This window comes from Martes martes, assembly GCF_963455335.1.
Source record: "Martes martes genome assembly, chromosome: 1".
Taxonomy (NCBI): Eukaryota; Metazoa; Chordata; class Mammalia; order Carnivora; family Mustelidae; genus Martes; species Martes martes.
This window is the reverse complement of record NC_137888.1, coordinates 52,438,198-52,458,226: the sequence shown is the minus strand read 5'-3', so window position 1 is coordinate 52,458,226 and position 20,029 is coordinate 52,438,198. Positions and strand designations below refer to the sequence as shown.

The 20,029-nt window shown below is 36.0% G+C and overlaps 1 protein-coding gene across 1 annotated transcript in view; it reads left to right on the top strand.

Moving 5' to 3' along the window:
- Positions 1-20,029, top strand: part of CBLB (Cbl proto-oncogene B) — a 217,454-nt gene that overhangs the window by 171,193 nt on the left and 26,232 nt on the right. Inside the window, exons 14-17 of the mRNA XM_080827029.1 lie at positions 9,680-9,826; positions 12,893-12,990; positions 13,106-13,237; positions 15,824-15,964. Coding sequence (XP_080683155.1) covers positions 9,680-9,826; positions 12,893-12,990; positions 13,106-13,237; positions 15,824-15,964 — 518 coding nt within the window. The remainder of the gene's footprint in view (positions 1-9,679; positions 9,827-12,892; positions 12,991-13,105; positions 13,238-15,823; positions 15,965-20,029) is intronic.

Genomic DNA, 20,029 nt, shown 5'->3' with positions numbered 1-20,029 from the left:
TTGACCTTTTTTTTTTTTACAAGTATTGACTTTTAATGTCACATTTATCTCTTCAGTTTTTTATTCTGACTATATAGGTAGCAGTTCTTCATTGTATAAAATATGGAAACTGTAGGAAAAAAGAAAATTGACAAATATGTAAATACAAGCATCTGCATACTCAAAATATCAACGTCCAGAGTTTTAACATTTTGACCTTTTTTTAGATTTTTTTTACATGATTTACATTATATTGTAGAGATAATGTCATGCCCTTCTTTGTTACTTAACATTTTAATAAGCACTAGTCTTAATCATTTATGGGCTGTATTATTATAAAACCAGCATGGGATTCTGAAGTGAACATTAAAATAATCAGATGTGACTCCAGCATATTAAGTATTTGTCTGTCTTTGAACAAGGTAAATTCTCAAGCCCTCACTTTCTCCATCTGATAAATGAAAGGGTTGTTTATCTTAAACAATCTCCAAAATCAACTTTTGAGTTTCAACTTTGTAGGTTCTGTGCAATATGTTTTTTAAGGGGTGCTCATCTATAATGTTAATTATGTATGAAACATTTGGCAATTTAAGTGTGCATCTGTAGTTGGCTGTTTGCATCTTTTTGCTGAAGCCAGTATGAGTTGGATTACTGCTCTAGTTTTGTTTGGTTTTGTTTTTTATGTTTGGTCTACTTGGGCCTCATTAGAATATATAACCAGAGTCCAATGAGTATAGACCCTTAGCACTAGAGGGGCATAGAACAGAGGTCTCAGCAAATAGGAATGAAATCGGGATGTTGGATGTTCAAGTACCTAATTCCATGTTAGACTCTTTCTGCATGTTTCAAAATCAGCCCAAAGCAAAATCACAAATTACTACCTAACGTAGATTTATAGTTCTCACAAATGTTGAAAATCCCAGTGTTGAATTCAGTAAAGTCACAGCTAGCATTTACCTTTTTAAATGTATATTGTGTTGTTATAAATATTTACTAAAGTGTAATTGTTAAATTATTTGATGTTACAATGATTCCCATTTACTTGATGTAAGAGGCTACTGTCTGATAGTGTTACTTTCTTATGAAACTGTATGTTTGCATTTATGTGACTTTTATTGTATAACTTATCTTGAGACCTAGAAGAATGTAGAATTTTTTTTTTAAAGATTTTATTTATTTATTTGACAGAGAGAGAGATCACAAGTAGGCAGAGAGGCAGACAGAGAGACCGGGGAGAAGCAGCTCCCTGCTGAGCAGAGAGCCCGATGCGGGACTCGATCCCAGGACCCTGAGATCACGACCTGAGCCAAAGGCAGAGGCTTAACCCTCTGAGCCACCCAGGCGCCCCTAGAATTTATTTTTTTAAAAAATGTTCTGTTGAAGCAAGCTGAAACTGTACTAGTGTACATAGATTTATTTTTTTCTTAAATAGTTTTTTTAAATGGTTTCTATTTAACATCATTGATACTTAGCTATAAGTCTAAAATTTTAAATAAAAGCTTAAAGCATGGGTACTTATTATTTTCTAGGGAAGAGTGAAAAAATCCTATGTGGATTATTTTTACTTTGTAGTGTAAATTTTTACTAAACTATCTTTGTCTTGAAATAATTTGACTAGAGTTGAATAAGGTATTCCAGGGTTAAATAGTACACTGCCTTTAAAGCTGAGATGAGAATTTTGGTTTGGTTTTCAGAAAGTTTTGATTGGCATTGTGACGTGATACTGATTTGCATTTTTAAAAAATTTCCCTGGCTGCTCTGTGGAAAATTGTCTCTAGGACAACAGAAATGAAAGTAGGGAGACCAATGGAGACTATTGTTGTCATCTGATATGGTAGACCAGTCAGAGATGGTCAGGGCTTTGGAGTCACGGTGATGGAGTTACTGGGTCAGCTTTGGGGCATATTTTGATCCAATGGTACCTGTTAATAACCTGGATATCTGTAAGGTATGATAGTCAGTGACAACCCCTACATAGGTTCTTGGCTAAAGAAACAGAGTAAATCAGTGCCACTTTCCAAAGAGGGAGACTGATGAAGAACAGATGTGGGAACAGGACAGAGGTGTAAAATTGAGACTTAGGGATCTGCTGAATTTGGGATGCGTATTACACACACACACACACACACACACACACACACACACACAAGTAGAAGTTTTGAGGGAACAATTGAACATACCATCTATGCTTAAAACTTGTATTATGTTCAGGTGAATATTTCAGTAGGTGCTGTCGAAAGCCAATAAACTTATTTCTACATGACCAATGCTCAAATTTAGTTTGATAGATAGATTGATAACTATTAAAGTATTAGTTTGAAGTAGACTATACCATTTACCCCTGAAATGTTAATTGGAGATAATATATTTATAACACTTCTGTAGAGTAAAATTTTAGTAAGCATTATTGGTTATTATAAAAAATCTCCATTTATATGCAAAATTGCAAGGGAAAATAAACTGGAAATGTAGCTTTGTGAATGCTGCCTCAACTGCTCCCAGAGAGATCACGCTTCCAAACATCAGTATCTGTGCATGTGAACGCGCATGTGACTATGGTTGTCTTTAAACTGTCGCCAGAATGGTCTGTGTATAAGTCAAAGTGTAAAACTATAAAGCTAGATCAATGTGAATGAAATGATCTGGTGAATTCATGGTAGAGGGGAAGGTTTGTTTTGTTTTGCTTTGTTTTTAACAAAGTGGATGACATAGAAAAGAATAAAGTACTAAGCCACGGGAGACATTAATACAAATACCGCATCGTCATTTAAAAACACTTAAAGGGAATGAGCTTGACTGGAATTTTTCATTTTGTAGATGGTGCATACCAGGCTTATTACGTGTGCTTAGCATCAAAAGAGCAGGAAAACGTGTTCTGTTGTTGTTCACTTGAGGATCTGTATAGACAATATGTACTTCAGTTTTACATGAATCCCTTCTCAGTGATAAGAAATCAGTATTATTGATTTAAATATAAGAAAATGTGGTAGAAAACTTCTTAATGGAAAGTAAAGCTGTAATTAAGAGCTATTCTATTTTCTTAATCCTAGCAAGTGAATTGAATATGATTGCTCTTTTATTAGTTTCAGAACCAACTTTCCTCTAATACCTTAAAATCTTCTTCAGGCTTGCCAAGATATTGCACTTTTTGTTTGTTTGTTTTACCTTGAGTAAATGGAAAGGTGCACTATTCCTGAAGACGACAGTCTTCTATAAATAACAATTGACATGATGCATAGGGGACGGTGCGAGAGGGTCCTTCTTTTCAGTGTGTTCACCATGATTGCTGTGGCATCCTTCTCTTGTTGTGCCGTGCAGAATGCTTGTGCATTTGATTCGGACCTACTGATATGACTTAATATTTGAAACTCAGACTTAATTTGTAAATCAATGAGATTATGCAAAAAAAAAAGTGTTCAAATCTCCTGCAAAGCAGTTTGACCATCCTAACGTAGGTTTTCTGGTGAATCCCTACAATCTACTTGTTGAGACATTGATGAAAACAGTTGAGGGTTGCAAGTCTGTCATTTTATACCAGTCTCAACAGAAAAAGCAATAATGTGTGGAAAGTGTACAAAAGATATATGAATATTATTTTTCTCCTTTTTTATAGTATTAAAATTTCTAAATTCACACAGAATTGCAATCCCTTCTCATCTTTTGTGGAAAGCAATATTTGGTGGATGGCTACAATCTGGATAGAGGGAATGCCACTAATTCCACTAATCTTTAATTTTCTCTGATTAAAAACTATGATGAGAACTGATATAACAGTAGCCCTAGTGGTCTGACAAATCTGTTACTTATAATTTACAAAAAGAACTCATTTATGATCATAAAAAATTAGGTAGCCTTAGAAATGTGAGCCATTAGGGCTGCCTAGGTGGCTCAGTTGGTTGAGTGTCTGACTTGATTTCAGCTCAGGTCATGATCTTGGGGTCCTGAGATCGAGCCCACACATTGGATTCTGTGCTGAGCATGCAGCCTGCATGAGACTCTCTCCCTCTCCCTCTGTTCCTCCCCCTGCTCACACACTCTCTCTCCCTCTCTCCATCTCAAAAAAAGAAAAAAAAAAGAAAGGTGAGCCATTGGATGCTATTTAAATATACAATGTAAAATATACTCCTTATACTGTCTCTTTTTGGTCTCACAGTGGCATAATCTATCATATATTCTCCGTTTCTCCATGAACATATCAATCCGTTGATAGAAAACATGTAGGGTTAGAATGAGATTTCATTTTCATATTAAGTGAGGGCCTCTTTGCATATTCCATAACATTCAAGCATTTCTTAGTTTCTGTTAAGATTTCTCTGTCATTTCAAATAGAATTCAATAAGTTATCTGAAGGCCACTGAGAATATTCAGCATATTTGTGAAAGATGCTTATCTATAATATTTAAAGTGAGTCAAAATGAATTTTTAATTTTAAAATGAAAATTTTCCCTGGTTAAAGCATAATTTATGTACAGTAAAATTCAGCTTTGTGAGTTCTAATGCATGGCCACATAATCACCGCCACAATCAAGGTACAGGACAGTTCCGTCACTCCAAAAAGTCCCCTTGTGCCCTATGTCAGTTCCCTTCATCCCAAACCCGTGGAAATTACCCATCTGATTTATGTCCATATAGTTTTGCCTCTTCTAGAAGGTCGTATAAATGGAATCAGGTGGTATCTAGTCCTTTGAGTCTGGCTTCTTTCTACTTAGTGTAATGCATTTGAGATTCATCCATGTTATCAAGTGTATCAATAGTTTCTTCCTTGTATTGCTCCAGAGTAAGTATTCCATTGTAAGACATACTGTGGCTTGGTTATCCACCTCCACTGAGGGACATTTGGGTTGTTTCTAGTTTTTGGTGATTACGAATGATACCACTTTAAATATCATCGTGAAGTCTTTCATGTACAACATAATTGGAAAAGTAGATTCTCAAGAAGAGTATGTGTTTCCTCAGTATCTTTTTGATTTCTAAAGCAGATCCCCTAAAAATTTTAGAGGTGGGCATTGGTTCTGAATAAGTTAACTTAAAAATACAACTTAACATTTGTTTCTCCAATTTATATACAAGTCCATGAAATGCTTGTAATTAAAGCTTACAGGAAAGGTTTGTTAAACGTGATAGTATGCCACACCAACTTTTCTTGATGTCCTGAAAGAACCCTCAAAATCAGTATATATTATAAAACTCACTCTGATATACTGGGGAAGTTACTATTTTGTGGCATACATGCCATCATTTCAAATAGAGCTTTATTTAGTGTCACTACTTACCAGGGCTATGATTTCTGGGAGTTAAGTATTTTCCCTGTTAGGCTTGTGATAATTAATACAAGAAATATGGACTAATGTATACAGCAGGTTCTGAAGAGTCAGTTTTAAGAAAAGTTATTTTTTAAAACCTTGCCTTCAGATATGATTAAATAAACATTCTTACATGTAGAAAACAAGCAAAATAATATATTAAAATGCTTTTCTAGATTATGAAAGAATCCTAAAAATGATCATTCTTTTCCCCTTAACAGCTTGGTCACCTGTTTCTCCGATAATCACTCATTTTTGTCTAAAAGCTGTTGAGTGCTCCCCCGGTTACATACCATGCCAGGCCTTTGTTGACCCTTAAGCGTGTTGCAGTTCAGGACAGAAATAGATGACAGGTGTAGGTGAATATATAGAAAACACAATGTCAGTGAAAGAACATGTACCAAATATGTATAATTGAGCAAATTAAAGTTGAAAGAAAACTGTTTTGTCAGGCAATGTCACAGGAGGTTCATAGACAGTGAAAATGAATATTTCTACTTCGCCTTTTTTCTGGAAAAGTTGACGGACTAAGTGAGTTATCAAGAATTGTTCAATTGAAGGAAAGGAAGTACATGGCAATGGTGGTATTTGAGTTATAAGTTCACAAATAAAGCCAGTGGGATACGCAGGTCACCCCTCTGATTATGTGCTTTACACCAAGAATATAAAATGCTGCGGAGGAGTGTGTCTGTGAGTTTGTTTTAAAATGTACAAATCACTAAGAACAGTGTTGGAAAATATATTCTTGGTTTGTTTCAAGTGTGCACTTGCAGAAAATGGATGTTTCTCACTGAAGGCTCCGATAACTAACACACAGTGGGTTTAACAAGAGGTGCGGGTTGGGGAGAGAATGGCTGTGCATCTTTGAGAGGATGTGTCCTTGTACATTACCAGTGTATTAACTTCTGAATGACAGCCACAGTGCAAAGCACTCCGCTCTGGGTATGATGATAATATAAAGCGAATGAAGTTATGGGCGTAAATGATAAGATGGTTTACTTGGCAGCTTTAACTTGGAACCAGCCAAATATAATTTGCTCTGTTTTGTTCCTCTGATATCCTAAACATTTCTCAGAAGCCACATCAATGACTAAAAATTTTCTTGTGTCCCACAAGTTAGGTATTTTCTCCACTGCCAAAAGTAAACATACATGATAGCCAATGAAAATTGTGAAACTAATTCTTTTACCACTTCCTTAGTGGCAAGTAAAATTGAACCTACTTTTTGAATTAGTTTGTGAAGGGAAAAAAAAATCCCACATATAACTACAAATTGTATAATTATTTACATGAATTGAGATTTCTCTTTTGGAATCTTATATACAAATTCTTTATCTTATTTGTACCTTCTCTTTTTTATTAAAACTTAATGTTTTAGAGAAGTTTAGAGTAATTAGAGACTTTATTTTTTTTTAGATTCACAGCAAAATTAAAGCAAAGGTACAGCAGTTTTCCTTATACTGACTACCCCCACACATGCCTCGCCTTTCCATCATCAACATCTTCAACCATAGTGGTACCTTTGTTAAAAAGGCTGAACCTGTATTCACGCATAATCACCCAAAGTCCACACTGTACATTCCTGTTTTGTTTTTTTTTTTGTAATGATAGAAACTGCTTTTATTTTTACCTTTAGAACTGGATAAGATTAGGGACAACTGTGTAGCTCTGTCAGTTAAGCATCTGCCTTCAGCTCAGGTCATGATTCCAGAGTCCTGGGATCGAGTCCAGCATTGGGCTCCTCCTTGCCCAACGAGGAGCCTGCTTCTCCCTCTGCCTGCCATTCCCCCTCTCTCTCTTTCTCTGTGCTCGCTCTCCCTTTCTCTGACAAATAAATAAAAATCTTTAAAAAAAAAACTGGATGAGGTTAATTTGATATAAAAACTTATGTTATGCTGAATAAAATATACTGGAAGGAGGGGCACCTGTGTGGCATCGCTGGTTAAACATCCCATTAAGCATCTGACTCTTGGTTTTCAGCTTGGGTCGTGATCTCAGGATTGCGAGCTCGAGCCTGGCATCGTGCTCCCTGCTGAGCACAGAGTCTGCTAAAATTTCTCTCTCTCTTGCCTTCTGCCCCTCCCCCATGCATTCTCTCCCTCTGTAAAATAAATAAGATAAATCTTTCAAAAAATTTTAAAAATGCACTAGAATGATATTCTTATAAACTGGCTTATTGAAGTAGAATATTATACTGATACAAGAAGTTTGCCTTAAAAACACAAAGAAGAAAAATAAAATTTGACTTTCAAACTTATTAAAATGGTGATAAATGGGATATTTAATCACTTTTTTGGATTTGGATACAAATGCCAGTTGAAGACATTTTCTACTTCTGGATGTAATCTACTAAAATCCATTTAAGCTAATAATCTATGATTAGTAAATTTTAGCAGTAAGCCTTTATTATTCCATAAAATCTTAGGTGGGCTTTACTTTTCATTTTCTTCAGAAATATTCCATCTGTTGATTTGCAGCAAAGCAAAAGAGTAGGGGCGGGAGTTACCCAGATGAAATTCTTTATCACTGAAGAGACTCAGGCATGACAGATGTGATTTCAAATTGTCTCAATGTGTAGAGCTTCTTTGGGAACTCTTAAATCTTTGGAAGTAACACAACAGGCAGATGGTAGATTTCTGACATTGATTTTGTTGAACATTTGGTTAATACGTCTTTTTCTTTCATACAAGATATGCTTGAATTGCAAAGGAAAAAAGGAGTCATTATGAATGAAAGTATATTAGGATATAGAAAGGATGTATATTGTTTCATTTGTCAATAGAACCCATTCCGATCCTTGAGTTAGGTAAATCGATGTCCGTGTTTATAAGACTTCGTAGAAAGGTCATGTTTGAAATTCCTACACCAATACCCATCAGGTCACTATTTGGCAGTCCACGTACTCCCCACCTTCATTTGGAATATATACCTCTTCTAAGGTTACACCACAGGAGGTGTAACCCTCAGGTCATTAATCAGGTCATTAGCTTGGGCTCTGGGCAGTGACGGCAGGCTTTTTGTCACTGGGTCACTGTGCTTTCACCTGACTATAAACTGTCGTTTGAACTTGGAGATTTTTTAAACAAACAAGAATTCAAAAATCAGTACTGAAAAAGTCTTCAAAGACAGGCAAAAATATGCTTTTGAAAAGCCTTAGGAGAGATTTCTCTTTAATCTATGAACTTTCTTAGGATTCAAATACGTAGTAGAAACTTGAAAACTTATACGTTTTTCACAATGTCTTCTTATAATGGGCACAAAGAAAAGCCCTTATCATTTTTCTCATTCTAACTAGTGAGAAGAAATCGAAATGAAAAAGTTATTTCAGGCTCCATGGCACATATACCAAAGGACTTTTGCTCCCTCTACAGAAGGTGCTTCAAAATTGCAGTCACAGACATTAAAAAAAAAAAACAAAAAAAACCTTTAATGAAACCGAGGTTTCACCATGATTAACAAAAGCTTTGGGTTTATATATACCAACAGTGTCTTGCAAATTGGTTAGGTGTCAGAAAGTTAGGGTAGGTTCATGTGTTACTACTTTATATTTTTCACTCGCATAAGCAAGGATTAGATTAAACTCCATTAGCAATGACTGTGAAAATCAGCCAGGTTTTGTTTCCTTGTTTGGCTTTGTTTTATTTTTTTTTTATTTACTCTCATGGGTGAGTAAAATACTTGAAAATTTCTTTCGGTATTAGGCGATTGTTGTACCCATCTTCGTTCTTTTTTATTTAGCCAGAGAATTGAAGCCATAAAAATAATGTACTATACCTCAAAGACTTAATAAGTTCACTTATTATCTACTTCTAATTGTTCCAATCATTTTTAGTTCTTAGTAGTTCTTGGGGAAAAAATTAACAATTTGAATTGTACTTGAACTTCACAGGAGAAGGAATTCATTTAATTGAACTGGATTTTTTTTTCAGCTTATAGGTAATATTCACAAGAGACAGAAAGTTTGACCTTTCTATAAAGACTTCATTAATACATAAAACTACCATGTATATATATTTATTATCTTAATTTACCCATTTAAGTTAAATTGGAACAAAATATTAATATTTTAATAGCTTTGGTTTAGATAATTTTATACATTCTATTTTAACTTCAAGACCTTTTTATTTAATTTGACAGGATACTAGTTTTTCTTACTGTGCCATTTAAAATTATAAGTATGAAAATTCTTTTATTTCATCAATAGAATCTTAACAAAAGATTGAAAAATCCTTTTCATCTATATTTAGTAGAAGAACAGTCCTTCTGATGTTAGCCTGTAATTGAAAAATGAATACAAGTGACAAAATGGCTCTTTTGATTTGATTATATCACATCTGACTTGCCTGTTCTGAATTGTTATGCTTAAAGTAGACTGGATTTTCTTCCCTCTCTGGTAGGTGTACTGGCCCGTTAGCAAATTCCCTTTCAGAGAAAACCAGAGACCCTGTAGAGGAAGATGATGATGAATACAAGATTCCTTCATCCCACCCTGTTTCCCTGAATTCACAACCATCTCATTGCCATAATGTAAAACCTCCTCCTAGGTAAGCATATGGGCAGCATTTTATCACCTCATACTTGCATAAGCATTATCATATGTGGTTTTTGTTTTTAAGCAGCTGAATCACATGTATTTAATTAAAAATCTTTGATTTCTTGGTCAAAGCCCCTTCTTCCTATATACGATTTTCTGCATTATTTTCAGAGAGTACTAAAAGATGCAGATTTCTCATTAATCAGAAAGTCATTTAGCTAAATTAATTGGCTAGTAAATTTAATGGAGCATTTTGTTGCCCTTCTCTCACCCTGCCCCCCCAAAACAAGTCATAGCCTAATAAGGCTTTGCTATATATTACCTATTGTGGCGATTAATTCATCAATTTTCAATACACTATTTTCGGTGCATTTTATCAGTTCTAAGCACATATCTCATGAGGAAAATCAGTGCTCGGACACTAAAGTATTACCAAACCTTCCTTAGAATTTTTTTCATGATGTAAAGACTAGTATATATTCATTTCCCTTCTTGATATGCTACCTACTTCTACTCGTCAGATCTTAAAGTAAAAAGAAAAAAAAAAAACTAAAAGTATTTCCCTTAGCTATTTCTTTTTTAATCAGAAACTATTTTACTTTTCCTTAGATTGAATAAGATTGTGAGGGATAGTGTCTTTTTTCTTCTTCTTCTTGTCAATTGTTTGTTCTCCCCATAACGGAGACATCCTTAGTCTTTGAAGTGGCAGCTCCACTGAGGTATATAACAGTTATTAAAAATGGGTGGCATATATTGAAATATTAGTATGAACTTAAGTAGAAGGATGATTCTTCCCTTACATAATTGATTTAGTAATCTGTAATCTCAAGTATTTTTCTTTTCTCTCATCTGACTTACATGAGGTACTCAGTAGGTCAAATCCCGGTTTTAAAACTTTCTTTGTGAGTTCACTGCCTTTGTAAGACGGAATCCCCGGAGCGATGCTCGGCACACAGCATAGGGGTCGACTGTGGCTGGTGGCCCAGCCCTCCTGCCTTCCAGCAGCTCTTGATTGAGGAATGAACTGCCCAGCACTTCAGCCATCTCGGTCATCTCTACTTTGTGTGCTATTTCCTTTTCAAGGTCAAGTCAATCAGTGGAAAGCATTTTATGAGTGAAGTGTTTCCTTCTTTACAGACGAAAGGTCCAAAAAATGTTTTAGTGCTTTTCTTTGAGTATCACATGGAGGTGAAAATGCAATACTTGGAAAAGAGGAGCAAATCTTCATTTTCACCAGAGAGCTGTCTACATGAGTGATCCTGGTTAGAATTATCAACACTCTGCAGTATTCTTCACCAGAATTACTAACATTCTGCATCTAGGGCTTCATATTTCAAAACAAGAAAACCAAAGCATTTCTTGCTAATCAGTGGTGTCTAAGACATTTGTTGATAAAACGGTATCATTGAGAAGATAAATAACTGAGAGGCAATTTGTTATATCAGAAGAACCAAATGTCTACTACTCTTACTTAGAGAGGGAAGTTATTCCTTCACATCAAATACAAATTGTCACAATTTTTAGTCCTTTTGGCTCTGACAAATGGATAGTAATTTTTTAAAGACTGAAATAAGATGAGCTTTTTTGGTTTCCTTGGGATTTCATTTTTTTTCCATTGCTGAAGAAGTGAGAGGTATAATTTAAATGCTTTAAATTTTAATTGTCAGATCATATTGGATGAGATTTTTGGTGGCAGGCTTCCCAAATCCTGAAAATAAATTTGAATTATGACCACCATTACTATCTTCCTATTGTTACAGAGAAGTAATAAATGTTGATAATCCCTAAACTTAATTGGAGTGGATTTTTTATCTAATTTGTTCTCGAAAGCCGATGGATGAAGTAACTCCTTATGTCCTCCACAGAGCATTCGTTAAACTTAAACGTTTCCTTTCCCAATACGTTTTCCCCCTTTGGAACATCAGAAGAAATAAATTGTCAATATGTGGAAAAAGTTAAACAGTAGATGAATAATTCAATTCAGTTTCAGTAAAAATCCATCATTATTATGAAAATTCAATGCATGATAACTATTTTAAAATGAACCATCTCTGGCCCCTGAAACAGACGTGGCCACCAGAGAATGGAAATGAATTTCAGATGAAGCGCTCTTGCAGTAACTGTTTAAATGTCCACTGTCCCCTCGATTATGTATATACTTTTACTATGCCCCAAGAATTCAGAGTAAACCAGAAAAAGGAAAATATAAACTCTGCTTCCTATAGCTTTTTGTGAACAGAATAACTTGGTGAGCAGAGAGTTCATTGTTACACAGCTATATTCTAAAAACAAAATGTGCTTTGTACTTTCTCTTCCTGCTATCTTCTAATACCCTAGTTTTGTCCATTATGCATATGGTAGGATTCCAGTATATTAATACAAACAACAAAAATACTTTTTTAGTAAGTATTATCCTTTGCAGACAAACAGATTAAAATATTTGTTGTGTACCCAAGGCCTTTGCCAAAGTCATTTCTCTACAGCTATCCGAAGTGCTGGGAGTTTCGGTCATAGCAGTAGTGAAATTCTAACGTAGACTCTAGATCTTTGAATATGCCTATCAGAATTTTAATGAAATTTCAGAACATTTAATAATTCTTCTTTGATGGGCTCTAGTTTATTATAAGGAAAGCTTAAATTACAGAAATACTATGTTACATACCATCAACAAATAAGTCATTGGGACTATTACATATTTATTTTTGCCTTACTACATGTTTTTCTGCAAAAACTTGACAAGGTATCATTGAACTTGTCCAAATATATGTTAATTTTCATAGATTTGTTTAGCTTATCAGTAATTTTTGTGGCCTTTGTAATTCTTGATTTCACTTTAAAAAAAGATTATCTTCCATAAGATATTTACTTCTTCTTTGTAAAAATAGTTAAATAAGAATAAGAATACTTTTGAGTATTCTTTTAAGAATAAGAACACTTTTTCCAAAAAAAAGGAAATTGTGTTTATTTTCAAGCTTTAGCGTATGAGCAGGATTCCTAGTTCCTATCACCCCTCCAAATTACTTTTAAAAAGAAAGTAGTTTTCCTTATGACTTTTGTCCTTTGATCTCTGCCTTAGGTCTTGTGATAATGGTCACTGTATATTGAATGGAACCCATGGTACATCTTCAGAGATGAAGAAATCAAACATCCCTGAATTAGGCATATATTTAAAGGGTATGTATAAAATGTATTCTCTTTGTGTTCTACATCTTAATGGTCAGAATTTAAAGGCAAAATTCCATGCCATTGTTGTACTGAAAATACATTAAGATTTTGTGTTATCCTCTAGGAGATGTTTTTGATTCAGCCTCTGATCCAGTGCCATTACCACCTGCCAGGCCTCCAAGTCGGGACAATCCAAAGCATGGTTCTTCACTCAACAGGACGCCCTCTGATTATGATCTTCTCATCCCTCCATTAGGTTGAAACCTTTAAAACAATTTTCAAACAAGCCACCCTGCCTCTTCTTTCAGTTAATATCTGAATTATCAGATTTCAGTGTAACACAGACTTACAAGGTTATGAATTTGTCTGAATTAGAATGGCTTCTCTAGGTAGTGGTGGCTCTCAGGTTCATTCCGTTTACATGATTGAAGCAGTGGTGTACAGGGCTGGCCATCAGTCTGCATTTTATCAAGTCCTCTCTTCACGTACTAAATGCAGTCTAAAAAACCTGTGAGAGCATCCTTCCTTGCCCTGAGCCCTTGTGTTCTACTAGACCTGAAGTGTTCATCTGAGATTTTCTTTAAGTACAGTTCTTAATGAATGTGTACTTACTCTTTCTCTCAGCATAACATGGCCCCTTTCCACTTACTTAGCTAATTACTTTATGGGAAATTAAATATTCTGTTGTAAAGAACTGAGAAATACATTCTGTCTTATAATCACTGCAATTACACATACAGAGAATCTCTGTCTTCTTTGGTTTGAATTTTGATAAAAAGTGTATGTGTGTGTACACGTGTGTGTGCATGTGTGAAGGTACATGTGTATGTAGAAGCTGGCTGGTGCTGGTATCTGTGTTTATTAAATCTAGGTAGGGAGCTTCTCACCCTGTTTCTAGAGGAAGACAGAATCTCCACACACCTTCAGGCTTCACAGTATCAAGTCACCGTACCATAATGTCTGATGAAGGTCCATCTATAAGCTTCTCTGAACTGATTACTAGACACCCAGAACTGTCACATGACCCTTTTGATGTTTTCCCGACACCATCACTTCATGTTTCTAGTTGCATAATTGCAGTGTCTTTGGCTCCTGCGCTTTCCGTACTCAGTACTCCGTTCTCACCTACGTCAATTACAGGCAACTGCTAACTTCTTTACCTATGGGGTGTTTTTGTTTTGTTTTTTTTTTTCCTCCCTCCCACTTCTTCCTGCGTCCTGTTTTTTGACCTGTTACCCAAGTCTAAATCACCTAGATCAGCATTGTCCAGTGGAACTTTATGTGGTGATGTAAAGAATCTATACATTCGCCTGCGTGACTGTGGATGGAACTGAATTTTAATTTGAACGAAGCAGCTACGGTGACTACCGTATCAGACAATGCATATCAGTGCTCCAACCTGTCTCTGTAACTCAGCCTTCCTCTCGCTCTTCACGCACATCTCATGCTTTATTTATACTCTTTATGCTATTCCCTCTGCCTGAAAGATACTGTCCTTGTATTTAATGAGTAAATGTTTTTGAGCCTCTGATAGCCAGGCCTCTCTGTTCTTGTAACACCTGGCTGAATACCGCTTTCTACTTTTCCTGTCCCCCTGACAATGCAGAGCTCTCTCTGTGAGACCTGAGGGACTCTCACCTGTGAATCATACCTCTTTGTGAGTTTTTCTTAGATCTTCTTGTGGAATCTAAGCTCCTTGCATCAGGGCCTTGTGATTTTGATCTTCACATGCGAAGCATGTGCCTAGCATGGTACCTGACATTTAGGGGCTGAAAAAAAAGATTTGGATGAATAAGATAATGAGTGTAGCAGATAGCTGAAGGTTGGAAGGATAGCAAAGCTCTCTTCCCCCCTCCCCACACCTTCAAATATTTTAAGTTAGGAAAAGACTTATGATCATTAGAGAAAATACTTTGAATATGTTTTGTAAGGCAAGTTGGGTGAATAATAAAAACTATTTTTCTATAAAATATACCTTTGGCTTAAGTCAATAAATTTAAATACATGAATTTTTATTACTGGAATATGTAGGTGTTTGCTTATACCCTGTTTTATTCACAGAGTATTTGAGATTACTTACAAAAATACATACATTGCAGTTTTATTGTTTTAAAGAATTGAGATGGGGAAAATATGAGTAGAATAGTAAGATGTGGCAAGAAAAAATAAGTAGACATAAAAGCATGCTACAATATTCTGTAGTTACTAAAGCTGGGCAATATGCAAATATAAGTAGTTTGGGGACCACAGAAGAGAGTTCTATATTTAACTGTTCCTCTTTAGAGATATCTAATAAATAGAAAAATACATTACTATAGGTACATTTTCTGTATTTTGACAATGAAATATATGGAACATTAGTTTAAATGAATTAAAATCCTGAAGAATAAACTTTAAAAGATAATCTATTCTGTGACATTAAATTTCGTGTGCACAGTGTGATTGTCTAGTAAGAGGCTGTGAACTCTTATTGTTACATAAAAAGTTCTGTTTTGATGGTATGACCTATAATAATTTTTAGTTCAAGCTTTGTGTCTTAACATGATAAAGGTTACAAGTAGATAATAAGCTCTTTCATAACCTGCAGTGGTGTTTTTTACCAGAAAGGCCTGGGAATTTGAAAAGCTCGCACATGTACACGTGTGTCTGTGTGCCTGTGTTTCTCTTCAGACACTCCCAGAAAATAAGCAGCTTTCGTTCTCAAAGTTGGTAAACTGCGAGATAAACCCTGCAGGTGAAGTTCTTTATGAGCAGCAGGAGGAAATCAATCATTACTTTGGCCTGATGCTGTGTTTTCATTAATGAAGTTCTGCTGTTGATATTGACCTTTCTTCAAACGCAGGTGAAGATGCCTTTGATGCCCTCCCCCCATCCCTCCCACCCCCCCCACCTCCCGCAAGGCACAGCCTCATTGAACACTCAAAACCTCCCGGCTCCAACAGCCGACCATCCTCAGGACAGGACCTTTTCCTTCTTCCTTCAGGTAAGAGGGGAAGAGCCAAAGAAAACGTTTCACCTAAAGCAAGAATATTTCTAGGGTCATACTGTCAAATAAACTTCAGTAATGTACCAGTTTCTAACTCTAGCAGGAAAATCTGGGTAGAGAAAACCAGCGGTTGTGTAGCTTTGCTTGTCAATTGGTTGATTTAACGCAAAGGATTACAAAAATGTCAGAAGCAGTAGGAGTCATAGATGCTGTAGAGCTCGTCCAATCCAGATAACATCCTTGTGCCACAGAAGGCATCCCTGAGACCCCAAAGGGCTCCATGATTGGGCAAGTAGTGATGAGGACAGAATTCAGACCCTCCCCATCCTGAGTGTAGTATTTTTTTCCTCGTAAGTTTTAATTTTACTGGCTATGGCTTCGGGTCATAATCGTATTAAAAAAGATAATGTTCTGGTAAATTGCGTTATTACAACGTTAGTAGATAAATTTTTCTGAAATATCTGCATTTTATTGTTACCATTGTTATTAATATCTTAACGCAAATTATTGTTTTTCATGGAAAAATTAAAACATAACTTTTTTTTTTTAGACTTTAAAGTGAGGAATAGAAAGAAAAACAAAGAGACTTATCATAAGCCATCCACTCCACTAGTCAGAACTGTCAGGAAAAAATAATCAGTTACACTGAATCTGCTGATATTAACTATTCCGATCTGTCATGTTGGTGAGACTATGATCCATGCTCAGAAACCTTTGTCTCAATTTGGTTTGGATAAACATAGGGCAAAAATTTTCTTTTTTAAGAATTACCTTAGGGGCGCCTGGGTGGCTCAGTGGGTTAAAGCCTCTGCCTTCAGCTCAGGTCATGATCCCAGGGTCCTGGGATCGAGCCCTGCACTGGGCTCCCTGCTCGGTGGGGAGCCTGCTTCCCCCTTTCTCTCTGCCTGCCTCTCTGCCTACTTGTGATCTCTGTCAAATAAATAAAATCTTAAAAAAAAAAAAAAAGTCAGGGCTCCCTCTATAAACCACTGATAGATGCCCATGGCATGTCAAGTGCCTCTGCATCGGGCTCTCTGCTCAGCAGGGAGCCTGCTTCCCTTCCTCTCTCTCTGCCTGCCTCTCTGCCTACTTGTGATCTGTCTTTCAAATAAACAAATAAAATCTTAAAAAAAAAAAAAAGAATTACCTTACATTTTTATATTAAATAAATCTGAAAATTTTTTGTAAGTGTTCAGTTTGACCTTGGGCTGCCTTTGTGTCTCATTGAAAACTTGGGAAACTTAGCCATTATCATTCACCTTTAGTATTCATGTTCCTAGATTTTTTTTCCATTCAGTTTGATAACTTAAAGATTTGAGGTGATTTATGGATGAGACACACAAATTATACACCTATAACTTGGAATAGGTAGCTTCAGCTTCTAAAAGAGACTCATTTTTTAAGAAATAATTTTGAATTTAGTTTTTCATCGGTAAATAAATATTGATTGAATTGTCCTCTGTGTCACACGCACTGTGAGATGCCTCGCTCCCCTCCTGGCATCCATGATACTACCAATCAAAGAGTGAGGGCCATACCCCTTCTGATCCAAGGAGAAAGCATGGTAACTATTAGGCTCCTAGGAGTGCCAGGGTGGCTCCGTTGGTTTAGCATCTGCCTTCTATTCAGGTTACGATCCCGGAGTCCTGGAATCGAGTCTCCTATCATATCTTGTATCTCAGGCTCCCTGCTCCGTGGGGAGTCTGCTTCTCCCTCTGACCCTCCCCCTTCTCCTAGGCTCTCTCTCTCAGGTAAATAAATAAAATCTTACCAAAAAAAGAAAAGAAAAGAAAAAAAAAAACAACTATTGGGCTCCTATTCATTCTTATAAACACCAATAACATTTGCTATCTTTTTCACTTATTCAAATCTTTGTTTTATACATGGATTTTAACATTAAAAAAAAAAAAAGTCACTCTAAACCTTAGTTAACCTTTCCCAAGGCTAACTTCTGTGTAAGTCTCTGGTCAGATTCCTACAAGGTACCTATCACCTTTTATTTATGTGATTTAAGCGCCATTAAATAAAAACCAATGTAGGGCCTTCTTTTAAAATTAAGTCAAGCTTTCCAGGAGTTGGAAGAGAACATTTTACACAAATACACACATTTACCTGTTTTTAATCAAAAGAGTTAATTGTAAAATGTTTTAGTTATAATTTTATTTTTTATTGTGCTTTACATAAAAAAACTTCATAAAAATTTGTTGATATTACTAAAAAAAATTACAAAATGAAAATGCCCCTTTTATTAGATAAAGTTGTATAAACCGTTTTATTTCATATAGAGGTTTGCTTATTTTGTTTTTACTTGGCTGCAGGCAACTCAGCAACAGTCATCCTTGACTTACAATATGAGGCTTGTATGGGGCCAAGGCGTTGTCATTGGGACCTGCTGACCGTCTCTTGACCTCCTTTTGTACATGTGGGGAGTCTAATTCCATTCTCCATAATGTTGACATCTCTTGATAATAAATACTTCTAAGAAAAAAAGATAGTAACTTCTTTTCCTCTTCTAGCCTTTCTTATCATTAACGTGACAAACTTCTAGTCTGTTGCCAGATCCTATATGAGATCCATTGAGACAATTGCTTTTTTTTTTTTTTAAGATTTTATTTATTTATTTATTTATTTGTCAAGAGAACACACAAGCAGGCAGAGTAGCAGGCAGAGTGGCAGGCAGAGGCAGAGAGAGAAGCAGGCTCCCTGCTTAGCAAGGAGCCCGATGCAGGGCTCCATCCCAGGACCCTGGGATCATGACCTGAGCTGAAGGCAGCGGCCTCACCGACTGAGCCACCCAGGTGTTATAAGACAACTGCTTTTAATCAATTCTATTTATATTTTATTAAAGCATAATTAACATACAGTGTTACACTGTTTCAGGTGTACAACATATTGATTCAGTAATTCTATATGCTACTCAGTGTTGCCCAAAATAAATGTAGTCACCTCTCTCACCATACAGTGTTGTTGTAGTATTATTGACTGTATTCCCTATGCTGTACTTTGAGTCTCCGTGATTTATTTTATACCGGGAAGTTTGTACTCTCTTAATCTCCTTGAACCACATATGTTAGATCTCCTCCTTTTCAAAGAACTATTTTAATTCTTCTTACATAATAATAGAACATGAAGGTTTCTTTTGACCCATAAATAAATATTTAAGTATCATTTTGCAAACGATTTAATACATTATGCATCTAATGTAGAAGATTTGTGGCCTTTCTTCACTCTTATTTCAGTGAACTTCATTAAAGAACACTCTATAAATGATAAATGAAAGTTTGACTCGTTAGTTGTAGAGCCATAAAGGGGAAGTAGAGGGGATCCCTGTATTAAAGCAACTGCATGAGTTCTGTACAGCTGTTGCTTTTTCTGTTGTTCAGTCGGGAAGATTTTAGTCTAGTATAATGGTAAACCTCTACTGGGCATGTTTGAGATTTTGATTTCCTTAATGAAATAATTGTCCCTACTTGAAGACAAAAGATAGATGTCAAAAAAAAAAAAAAAAAAAGATTGCTTTTCTCTCAGTGTTGTGTTAAACCCCTGATCAAACCTCCCTCTTTATTCCCAGCATTTAGTGCCCTGCACACTTGAGTGAGGTTCACCTTTCCAGCCTTCTAAGCCCACTGACTTCTGTGTAGCAACAGTTTTCAAACTGCAGGGTCCTGTGTTTCTGCGAAGGAGCCTCAGGACTCCTGCAGGATGATGGGGGCAAACAAAGCAGGGGCACGGCTCTGATGCTTCTTTTATCTGTTTTCCGTTTTCAGCCTGCATGCGAGATTTCTTTTAGCAAATAGTCATGCCCACTGCTGTGCCTGAGCATCTATCCCGGATGGGCTAGTCCTATCCTAACAAAACCTGAAGAATCTTCAAAAAAAGGCTTTATATTTTGCTAGCATATCTGTGCTTTTGTTCAGATTACAAAAAGGCACTTCTTTTGTGCCAGTGGGTTGAAAGCGGCCCCCGTCCTTCCCCCTTGTGCCAGGGCCAGTGCTCCAGGAACAAAACCAAGGCTGTATTACAGTCTGCTCATTCCCATAACTGCATGTCTTTGTGCAGTGC